This window comes from Bradysia coprophila, unplaced genomic scaffold, assembly GCF_014529535.1.
Source record: "Bradysia coprophila strain Holo2 unplaced genomic scaffold, BU_Bcop_v1 contig_200, whole genome shotgun sequence".
NCBI classification, from domain to species: Eukaryota; Metazoa; Arthropoda; class Insecta; order Diptera; family Sciaridae; genus Bradysia; species Bradysia coprophila.
This window is the reverse complement of record NW_023503464.1, coordinates 809,980-822,262: the sequence shown is the minus strand read 5'-3', so window position 1 is coordinate 822,262 and position 12,283 is coordinate 809,980. Positions and strand designations below refer to the sequence as shown.

The following is a 12,283-nucleotide window of genomic DNA, read 5'->3' as shown; positions in this document are numbered from 1 at the left end:
CCAACGCAACTCTCTTGTCTCATCCATCAGACAACGCCAAAATCTGTCTCATGGTTGATGCGTCAGACACTGCAATAGGCGGAGTAGTTAATCAACTTAAAGATAACGCTTGGCAACCCTTAGCTTTCTTTTCAAAAAGATTATCTTCCGCCGAAAGCAAGTATTCGACATACGACAGGGAACTCTTGTCAATTTACGCTTCAATTAAACACTTCCGTCCGATGCTCGAAGCCAGAGATTTTACCATCTTTACGGATCACAAGCCTCTCGTTTTTGCTTTCAACCAAAAGAACGAAAAAGCTTCTCCTAGGCAACTCCGACATCTCGATTTTATAAGTCAATTTACCACAGATATTCAGCATATCTCTGGCATTGACAATGTAGTTGCTGATACACTATCTAGAATAAATAGTATTTCGCTCTCTAGCTCAGTTGACTATAATCTTATCGCTCAGTCTCAAAAGACGGATAAGGAACTTAAACAACTAAAAAAACAGCGAACAGGACTCAAACTAGTCGAAATAATGTTTCACGAAGTCCTAATAACGTGCGATGTCTCCACTGAAACACCACGACCATTCATTCCTTCGGAATTAAGGAAGACAATCTTTGAACAAGTTCACAATCTCGCTCATGCCGGAACAAAAGCTACGTCCAAACTCATTAAAAAGTCATTCGTTTGGCCCAGCATCGACAAAGACGTTCAGATATTTTGCAAAAGTTGCGTGCCATGCCAAAAAGCTAAAGTCTTCCGGCATAATAAATCCGCTTTCGAACAAATTAAGACACCTAGTACGCGATTCGAACATGTTCACATAGATTTAGTTGGACCACTCCCAACCTCTGAAGGTTACACTTACTGCCTGACATGCATTGATAGGTTTACTCGCTGGCCTGAAGCCATTCCGATAACCGACATTAAAGCCGAAACAGTGGCAAAGGCATTCTTTCTTAACTGGATCGCTCGTTTTGGTCCAGCTATTCACCTGACGACCGACCAAGGTGTGCAATTCGAATCGGAACTCTTTACCGAACTAAACAAATTAATGGGAACCCGTAGGCTACGTACCACACCTTATCACCCTCAGGCAAATGGCATGATTGAACGTTGGCATCGAACTTTTAAAAATGCCATCAAAGCGCATGCCAACAACCGTTGGACAGAAACTCTTCCGTTAATTCTCCTCGGTTTAAGATCCATAATCTCGGACAACCTCAATGCTTCACCAGCAGAAATGGTGTACGGTACAAACCTACGTTTACCTTATCATTTCTTCAATGAATCTAAACCTAAGCGTAACCAAACCAATCCATCATCCTTCGTTGAACGATTAAAAGAAAACATGAACAAACTACTGCCAATCCCTGCATCTAACCATCACAAACAACAAATTTTCATTCATAAAGGATTAAATTCCTGTACACATGCTTTCGTGCGAACAGATGCCGTAAAAAAATCGCTTCAAAACCCATACGAAGGCCCGTTTGAAATCATTTCTAAACATAAAAAATACTTCACACTGAAAATAAAAGGAAAATTCAAGCAAATCTCAATCGACCGTTTGAAACCAATGTTTACAACCGTAAACGCTGGCAACACCGACGCTGCAATCAGCAAAACGAAAAAACAACTTCGTTTCGCTGAGCAAAAAAATCATTAAACTCATCCGACATGCTTCGTTCTCCATTTTGTTGAAACACCAAAATTCCCGGAATTTTTGCCTATTTAAGGAGAACTAAATGTCAACATCTTTCTTTCTAATCAACGAGTTCAAGCGTAAGCAAGCTCAACAAGAGTTTTTTACATTTTCAATCAACCATTTTCTTATAAAAACAAAATGGCACCAAGATCTACGTTTCCAGTACAACCACCGGCATGGTTAGTTGAACTACTGCAGCAAGTGAACCGGATGCTTTCCGACTTAAACCAACAAGACGCAGCAATCCGGGAGCTACGCTCAATTTCACTGGAAACCCAGCATTTACTACGTTCACGATTGAATTCAACGGTAAACTGTTCGGCCGAATCGACAAACAATGTTTCGATCAGGCGTACGCAACACGCCGCATCAATGCCTACCGCACCAATTGCAACTCGACCGGCCAATACCATGCCAACGGCAACATTCACAACCTGTCCGGATAGAATTAATCAACCGCGTGCGCAAAATGGATTTAAAATCAATCGTATGTACAAATTGGCGTTAAACCAGGCTGTTCGAAAGGCAGCAGTCCCGTTACCCAGACCAACATCATCAACCATCAATCGAATCTGTTGGTATCACCGCCAATTTGGCGTGACTTCGGCTAATTGCATCGCACCGTGTTCATTCTCTCCGCCACCGATTCTACAATCCACATCGTCTAATCACACGGTCAACATCAACGGCTCGGCAAACCCGGCAGCACGACGACAAAGAATTCCCGTTAGCCAATCTTCAAACAACCAACCGCTTGCAACAAACAGCTTGGCGGTAAACCAAACAACTTCGGTTCCGGAATTGCTCAATCAACAAAACATCACACCGCAACGGGACATTGCTTCCAACCCTAAACCAATGGTCGAAGACTGGTCAGCAGAAGACGAACTGGACGTTCAATATCCGCAACTGTCAGATTCATCATCATCTTCTGGTTCGGACTCCGAAGACGAAAATCCAAACTGTAACACTTCATCAAAGGGGGAGTAATGTGGTGCCCTCGGTCGCATAAAACCTACAACACAACCATCGAACGCACTCATCCAATCATCAAATTAATTCCAATCACCAGCTGCGCCAGATGATTAACTGAATTGTCATTACGTTGTCAAACTCAATTTTGTTTTTGTTGTTAAAACAACTAAATTACGTTTTCTAGTTCAAACCAAACCGTGTATAAAATAGCTGGAATTAGTAAATAAATTATTCATTCTCCATTTGGATTCAATCCTAACCACAAGTCTTTCACTTGTAAAGTAGCAGGATCCCATAAGCTCTTATCTGGCTACTCGGAAGTACAGTGAACGTGGTGTATTTTGACAATATCTCGAGTAAATTTTGACCGAATTTCATGAATTTTTTTTTGTTTGAAAGGTATTAACGAATGTAAAGCGTCGGTACTATTTCCGGTCTCCTAACAAAATGGCTGCCGGCGGCCATATTGGATTTTAGTAAAACGATATAAAGTGGGAAAAATGATGCTTAGAGAGTTTCTGTTAACATGGAAATAATGCGTTAAGTGTGAGGGGTTTCAGGGATTCCATATATGGACATCTATATATACCTATATACAGCTATATTGAGCTATATACAGACATATAGAGCTATATAATAGCATATTCCTCTGTGAAATGTTTATTTACAGTGAAATATAGGTAAATATAGCGGTATATAGCTGTTTAAATAGGAATTTATGAAATTTGACTTCGTACGGGGCTGTCTATATTGCCTCCGGCAATTTAATTGTATATGATAACAAGGCAAAGAGTGGATAATGTAAGTGATTTAAAAGGAAGAATAGTTTTTCAGCAGAGAAGAAAATGAAGTAAGAGAAATGAAGAGTTTCACATTAAAGGCTTTTGATACGAATAGGTGTTTCGTACGGGTCGGCGTTAGCTATGTTTTTTTCCTATTCTTCTGAATAAAATTTAGAAAATTAACTTTGTTACGTGTCTGACGATGTAGACAATTAAACGTTTTAGGAACTGATTTAGACAACTAGTTTTGATAAATACTTGAAAACTGAATATCGAAAGCTTCAATTACTTCTTCTTACTCTTTTTTGACTGTACGAGTTCTCTGGTTACTTTTTTGTCTGTCTGCATGTACAATTACATTGTTAAACCATGCACGCATGTTTTAAGCTTAAAAAAATTTGAGAAGTTTTTGAGAAATCTGATTTCTCAAAGATAGTCCCTGTGGGGCCTAGTTGTTTATGTGTGTTAGTAAATGACAGTTCTAAACTGTTCTAAAAAAACTTACAGTCTTTGTGAATATTGAAAAATATTTGGAAGAAAGTCGTACAAAATTATTAAAATGTTTTTTAAAAGTATTTTAATTATCGCAAAAATAAAATCTGTAAACGCAGAATTGTTTTATTTTGTATAAAGAATGTGATTACATTATAAAAATATTGTCTGGGAACCCCACCATAGCACCATAAATATGTAGAACACAGAACAAAAGAATAATGTAAATTTAAAGCTGTGCTAATAAGTTGTTGGTATCATATTATGTTGTTGAACCATTGATAAATTAAATTAATAAAATTAAAATTATGCTTTTTTCCAAACCCCAAATGCGTTTTCTTTTGATTGAGTTCCTGTTTTTTTTATCATAAGCATTTTAAATTTTGACAGGGATCCCACTTATTTCCTATTACAGTCAGCGAATTTGTATTCGTATTTTTCCACAAACTTATAAATTCGCTGGCTGTTAGGTAAAATTAGCGATTTTGCATTTTTTTAATTTATTTATTGAGTTAGTAAGTTTCAAAGTTATCGGATTCGAAAAACACTCAAAAATGTAATACCGCCTGGCTGGACAAACTCGATCGTCTGGAATATTCGATATCTCTAGAAGCAGTGTTCTTTAACTTAAATCGCGAGAAAGCTGCATTCGTTTCGGTTCGTTCTTCCAATTGGAGAAAAGCTCTGAACACTGACAATGGTCAATGCACACACAAAAGTTGTACCAATCATAAAAATGCTGTGTTTTCAAAAAAAAGATACCGCAGCGAACGTAAGCGAATATATCATTGTCAATGTCGTTTGAGATGTCAAATGAGCTGTCATTTTCACCAAGCTAACCACAATGTTACAAAAGTTTATAGGGAGCTGTCATTGTTTAAGACACGTTGCTCAAATTGACAAGTTCCCTGGCTATGATAGGAAATAAGAGCACGTGGGAGCCCTGTAAAAACTTTAAAACGCTTATGATAAAAAAAATCAGGTACGCAAACAAAAAACGTATTTAAGACATCGATTTGTAAGAATCGACTTACATTCTTAAGAGGTTTATAGTCTGACTGATCAGCTGCTACATTGCATTGTACGATGAATTTTGTGTGTGTTTTCTCTATGTGCTTAATCGCCGTTTTTTCGGGAATCGGAGCTGATGAAGACACGGGTAAGAGTTTTGGTAATGGAACAAGTGCTTCAAAAAAAACTGTTTTTCAGTGTTGATGGCGTTGGGTGCCAGAGCACCTGACAGAAAAAGTTGTAATTATTTCCGATTTAAGAACGATAAAGTTGAACCGAATTAAAAAGAATGGTTTTCCGGAATTTGGAATTGAATTGGCGAACTTCAGTATGTATGTTACGCGCGCCCATGATTGTCGAAGATACTCCCATTTTTACGAGATATCAGAGCTACAGACAGTTTTTTGATAATAAAAATATTTTCAGACGTTGGAAGGTTGTTGGACGAGGCCTCCAGTTTAACTTCATTCACCGATCGATACGAATCTCCGAAACTACGAATCGAAACAAATAACAAATTTTCTGGTCCTTCCTCAGTATTTTCTTTTCTTAGGTGCTAGTGTGGAAAAGAAGAGAAGCTACGTTTTAAATATTGGCTATTGCAAGGAATCAAGCGTATCGTTTTTGTTATCAACACAGTTGATGAATGACGCAATTTATAAGTTGTTTCCCAAATTTATTAGTAGATTCAATGCCCTCTCTAGCTTATGAAGGTGGTAAAAATGCAACGTAGCCTTTGCATTTTATATGTGAAATTAGAAATTAGTCAACAGTGTATCACTCTATAATCGAATGATTAAGGACAGCGTCAAAACGAAGTTTTTTTTAAATAGAGAGGAAATTGGTAGATTAAACGGCCCATTACATAAGCGCAATATTAATTGCGCTTTTGTATCGGCCGTTTACATGGGTCCTTTTGTATTCTGCTTTAAGAGCAACATTTTTCCGCCTAAATGTAGGCTACAAATATGGAAAGGGTGCATTGATCTTAACTCGGTTTGTTGAAAATATTTTTTATCATTTTCCCTTGTATATATAACAATCACGATAGCTGCGAGAATACAACTTAACAGTTCAATAGTTTCCGAAGAAACAGTGTGCCTTGCGATTTCTTTATGTCCTCTCATTTATGTCCTTCATCACTTTGATCCTTAGCTTTTCTCTAAAAGATTTGGCACTTCTAATACAACGTAATTCCTCATCCAAAGCGTTATAAGGGTCTTCAATATGCTAGGATGGCCAGCAGCAACGAAAATGTTATTTCCACGTCTAGTGAATCTTCCATGAACAGAATGGCGTGTTGACCATCTTATGTATTTGAATTATCCTCTCAACTACGATCAGCTTATTCATTGGCAAGGTAGAGTCACTATACAAGTAAGTCGTAGGAGTATCCCGAGGGAGCCGGTACAATTCCTTCAGACATCCATTCTGAACACGCTGCTCTATTTTTGTTTTGAGTCCTTCGCCATAAATCGGAAGCATGAATAACAGGTGGCTCCTTTCAATTGGAATAAACTTTCCACGACGCTAAAGAAATAAATGGCCGAATGATCAATATGACTCTCAAAAGAAAGTTTTTAATCAAGCCAAGGTAATCGAATGTCCGTACTCTCTTTATGTTTACGCCATCGACAAGTATGTTCATGTCCGCAATACTTTTTGAGCGCACAAACGTCATGTAACACGATTTTTTAACGTTAACCGTAAGGACATTACGACACATCCATTCATGTGGAATTGCCGCATCATGTTGCATTGCAATTTCTAGTTGCTTACAGTGAACGACATCTCAAATGTCTCACTGTCAAATTTTTCTGAGAATTTCATTGTGTCATTGCAAATTCACAATGACATTCTCTGAAAAAAATGACAGTGAGACATTTCAGATGTCGTTCACTGTAGGAGAGTCAAAGCTGTTGCTTGCGAAGTGAGAAAACGAGTGTACGAAAGTAGCTATTCAAACGCCGTGTATTCATTTTAATGAATTCGCCGAGGAGTTGAAATAGTTATTTGTGTATCTGTTTTGGACGATTGTTTTTAGGCAATTTCGCGAATTGTAGCCCGAACGAAGTGACCACAAAAATCCGGTCACAAATTTGAAATTTTCTCAACGCTTTTGAAATGAGAAAACACGAGTTTTTTCACCGCAAAATAATATATAAAGGTTACATTGTAAACTGTGTTATTCATACTGTTGCAGGTCCGATGGCAGATGCCAGAGCGTCCCTTGGACTTAAAGTGGATTTCAATAATTGTCAGCATCTCGGAAGATCGTGTGGTATGACTCGTGACAGTGTGAACAAACCAACCCAAATGGTTTTTACACCGTGCTGCAAATACTTGGACTGTATAGGCATTACACCAAACATAAATGCAATACCATCTACATTTCCAGAACTGATAATCTCACAACTATCTGGCAAACCTCCAGATAATACGGTATATACCGGAGCATGCAGCCTCGGTTTAAGTTATAACAAAGCTTATATTGATGCTGATGCGTACAAAGCATACCTTACAGGTCTCGATAAAATTGATTAAAATTTAAGTCTTGCGAATCAGTTTCTTTCAAGCAACGTAGAACACTGTAAAGCTGTTTCAATTGAAATAAATAATTTACAATTTAGTGCTCAAGTTGAATTGATTAACAAAATTGAATACGCAATTATAGTGAAGCGAACGAAATTTGTTTTGATCTGACACTTCAATTGATAAAAGGTGTCTTATTTCCCCTGAAAGCGAGGGGAACGCTTTTCATTAAATCAGTGGATGCAATAAGCTGAAAATGCGAGCGAAGCGAGCAAGATCTTTTTTTGATTTAAAGTTTCAAAACTTAATAATTTTCATCTAATATTTTAAATGCTGTATTTGGCAACGAGCTTGATTACACTTAACGGTTCCCACAAATTGAGTTTATTGCCCTCCGTCAGCCAATGAGGGAAGAGAGGGTATTTTCGAAAAGAAGACTGACACTACATTTCTTGTTGTATTGGCCACCTCCTATCAACTCCACCCAAGAAAAGTACGAAAAGTAAGAAAAATAATCAAAACATTAAGGGGGTGCGGTATATTTGCAGAACAAATTCATTTCACCTATAAATGTCTGAAATTTCAATGTGATTCAATCCAGCTATAATAAAATGCCACACTGGAAAAAACATCCGGGTAACCAACAGCGCATGGCACTCCCCACGACACAATACCTACTTGGACGCCTGCAGCATTAATTAATGGACCGCCTGAAAAAAGTTTTAGATTTCGTGTTTATTCTATTAGGTCATCTAAAAGAGAGTTCGTTTTGAACGCACCAGAATCACCTTGACAGGCTCCTTGACCTGCCGGCGATGTTGTGCACACATGACCAGTTGAAATTGGACTGGTTCCTTGCAACGATTCAGCACATGATTGAAGGTCCAATGATTGAAGGTTTATATACTGCAAGTCGTTTGGAGTGCTACCCGGATACTGAAAATTGGAAAAATTGTATTACCTGAACGTCACCGAACAATGAAAGTTTTTAGCCCCGTACGAAGTACGAAGGGGCTTATAGGATTACGATGCCGTGTGTAATTGATGGAATTCGAAGCAGACGGTAAGGGCAAAGTGTTTGTCTATGTTCATAGATGACGAATCCGCAATAAAAATTTGGGCCGTCTGTCCGTCTGTTTTTTTTTCCCTGAAAGATAGTCAAAATAGTGAGGCTAAGTTCGAAGATGGGCATATTCGGGTCGGCCCTTCGTGAGTTAGGGCCACCTAAGTGATTTAAGGTCTTTTGGTGATATTTATGGCAAAATAAACGATGGAAATGTAAATGACACGGCAAATGATAGGTATTGTCAACATCAATCCAGGAAAAAAAAGGTTTTTAAAATCGGGTGTGTGGACCGTGAGTTAGGGCCTTAGAAGTGAAAAGCTACTAGGGCCCTATGTGTATTTTACATAGAACTCAAGTAAATTTCATTCGTTTTTCGTAATTTTTGTGTCATTTGGAAGGTAATCAAAGGCCGAATAGAATGTTGTTGAAAAAAAAAAATTGGGTCTTCGGACTAAGGCCGCTACTAGGGCCCTATGCGTATTTTACATACAACTCGAGTAAATTTCATCCGTTTTTCGTAATTTTTGTTCCATTTGAAAGATAATCGAACACCGAATAGAATGTTGTTAAAAAAAATTAAATTTGGGTCCTCGGACTAAGGCCGCTACTAGTGCCCTATGCGTATTTTACATACAACTCGAGTAAATTTCATCCGTTTTTCGTAATGTTTCATTTGAAAGATAATCTAACACCGAATAGAATGTTGTTGAAAAAAAAATAAATTTGGGTCCTCGGACTAAGGCCGCTACTAGGGCCCTATGTGTATTTTACATAGAACTCAAGTAAATTTCATTCGTTTTTCGTAATTTTTGTGTCATTTGGAAGGTAATCAAAGGCCGAATAGAATGTTGTTGAAAAAAAAAATTGGGTCCGGACTAAGGCCGCTACTAGGGCCCTATGCGTATTTTACATACAACTCGAGTAAATTTCATCCGTTTTTCGTAATTTTTGTGTCATTTGGAAGGTAATCAAAGGCCGAATAGAATGTTGTTGAAAAAAAAATTAAATTTGGGTCCTCGGACTAAGGCCGCTACTAGTGCCCTATGCGTATTTTACATACAACTCGAGTAAATTTCATCCGTTTTTCGTAATGTTTCATTTGAAAGATAATCTAACACCGAATAAAATGTTGTTGAAAAAAAAATTAGATTTGGGTCCTTGGACTAAGGCTGCTACTAGGGCCCTATGTGTATTTTACATATAGCTCGAGCAAATTTCATCCGTTTTTCGTAATTTTTGTTTCATTTGGAAGGTAATCAAAGGCCGAATAGAATGTTGTTGAAAAAAAATTAAATTTGGGTCCTCGGAGTAAGGCCGCTACTAGGGCCCTAAGTGTATTTTACATATAACTCGAGCAAATTTCATCCGTTTTCCGTATTTTTTGTTTCATTTGGAAGGTAATCAAAGGCCGAATAGAATGTAGTTGAAAAAAAAAATTGGATCCTCGGACTGAGGCCGATACTAGGCCCTATGTGTATTGTGTATTTATACTCAATAAATTAAAATTTTAGGGCTATTTGAAATTTTTGTTTTATTTGAAAGGAACGTCGTACGGGGCTTCGTAATTGCGCTATGCGCAATTTCTAAGATGTACACATTACATAATAATTTTACTTTAACTACTTTAACCGGCGAATAGGCTTACGGTCAAAGTAGGGTGACAGACGCACTAGGGTCACGTACGCAATAGATATACGGGTTTGTACGGGGCTCAGTCGCAGCAAACGCTCCGACTGTTCTGATGGCTCGTTTTTTTGAATTGTTTATCGTTTCGCGAATGATCAACGCTGTAGCAACGTTGCAGCAACGAGCTCCGCAGAATGTTAATATGGAACGTACTTCAAGCATGAGTAGTACTCTTATTGGGGTACTTAAACTTGACACTGTGTCACAAAACACTGTAAAAAACCATTTCATACAAAGTAGTAGTATATTTGGCAGCTGTCGACTATGATTACTTTTGCTTGAAGTGCGTTGGAACGATGTGATGATGAACTCAGATGAGAGCGCTGTTAAGAATTTTGATTGGTTGAAAAAATCACGTGAAACATTTCAACTAATCAAAATTCTAAACGGTACTCTTAACGGAGTACTTTTTGAGAGGAAGAGAGTAACGAGAGAATTCGTATTACTTAAAAGGAAAGAGATAGAGAGAGAGGAATTTCAACCAACAGAACTCCTTATATCAATGCTAAATTTCCTCTTACTCCGTTTACGCTCCGTTTAGCTACACCACGCCTCTTTTTTATTGTTTATAACGTAAACGGAGCGTAAACGGCGTAAGATGAAATCAAGCATTAGAGTCATATGCACTTACGCTGCGGCACACAGTTTAGAAAATTATCTCTTTAAACGCAGACCGCAAACGGAATATGAGAATGACAGTTGACTTCTATGGGAGAGAATGTGAGAGAATTTGTATGCAATTCTCTCACATTCTCTCCCATAGAAGCCAACTGTCATTCACAGGCTCCCTCCTTCCATCTCGCTAACTTTCATTTCTCGGCGCAAACGGTGAAGTGCGTTTCGTGGCTTAGGCACATATACCGTACAACGCATAAAAACCTTAGAGAGGCGAATTTTTTAGACAAAATATATAAAATCCTCTCACAAATTCGCCTCTCTAAGGTTGTTATGCGTTGTATACGGTATGTTCAGCACTTCTTCTTGTTTTGCGATGTCTCATTAAAAATAAAATCTTTTCAAAATATAAACTTTAACTAAAACTTACACTTGTTAAGCCCCATCCGGACAAAGTAAGTGTTTCACCTGGTGATGGACTTGATGTCGCTAAGTTTATGGGTTGAACGTATTGATTGTATAGAATTGGAAGTGCTAAAGTTAATACCGCCACATCGTTTATCAAAGTTTGTGGGTCATAAGATGTATGGAAAGTGCCAGACAAAACTAGATAAGATACACCGCCTGAGTTGAGTGTATTTGTACCGACGACGGCAGTGTTCAATGTCACTAATTGGCCATAAATGCAATGTGCGGCTGTTAAAACTTTGAGAGGCGATATAATGGATCCGCCACAGTAATGTTGATTATTCTGTCGCAACGAAACTTGGTGAGGAAACTGTCCAATCCCTGCATTTTGGCCACCAACAATCCTCGATTCAATATTGATATCGGGTCGACTTAGCACAGTAGCTATACAAGCTAGTAAACACAACGTAACGGTTACTACTGACATTTGTTTTAATTTTTTCTTTTGATAACAATGTGAACGAACAAATTTTTCGTTTCGGATTAGAATAATTTGGAAATTCATGATCTTTTATAGCGGTCCAGAGTAAACTCGAAATTTTTGATGTTTGTTTTTATTTATTGTTTTACTTGAGTTTGGTAAGCATATCGGCGAACAAAGAGCAATAAAGTTATGGCAGATACAAATTCGCACATAGAGGGTGACAATGAGAGGTAACGTTGGCTTGAATAGCTATTTTGCTAGCTCGCTAGCAAATGGGATGTTTTGCGCAATAGATGTGAGATTTGCGATACGAGCCAAACAGGGCCTATTTTTAATTCATTAAATTCATCAAATTCTTGAAAATTCATGAAATTCATTAAAATTCTTGAAAATTCATGAAAATTCATGAAATTCATTAAAATTCATGAAAATTCATGAAAATTCATTGATTTTCATTAAAATTCATTAAATTTCTTTAAGCTTCATTAAAATTCGTTTCCGTTTCAAATTTGTTGGAAAATAAAAAGTTTAA

At 37.6% G+C, this 12,283-nt stretch overlaps 1 protein-coding gene across 1 annotated transcript; it reads right to left on the bottom strand.

The window, feature by feature from the left end:
* Positions 1 to 8,023: 8,023 nt before the first annotated feature.
* On the bottom strand, positions 8,024 to 11,824 carry LOC119075345 (chymotrypsin-1-like). The gene is made up of 3 exons (XM_037181775.1): positions 11,290 to 11,824; positions 8,272 to 8,428; positions 8,024 to 8,202 (listed from the first exon to the last, which is right to left on the bottom strand). The coding sequence occupies exons 1-3, from the start codon at positions 11,752 to 11,754 to the stop codon at positions 8,075 to 8,077; spliced, it is 750 nt and encodes a 249-aa protein (XP_037037670.1). The 5' UTR covers positions 11,755 to 11,824; the 3' UTR covers positions 8,024 to 8,074.
* Positions 11,825 to 12,283: the final 459 nt, after the last annotated feature.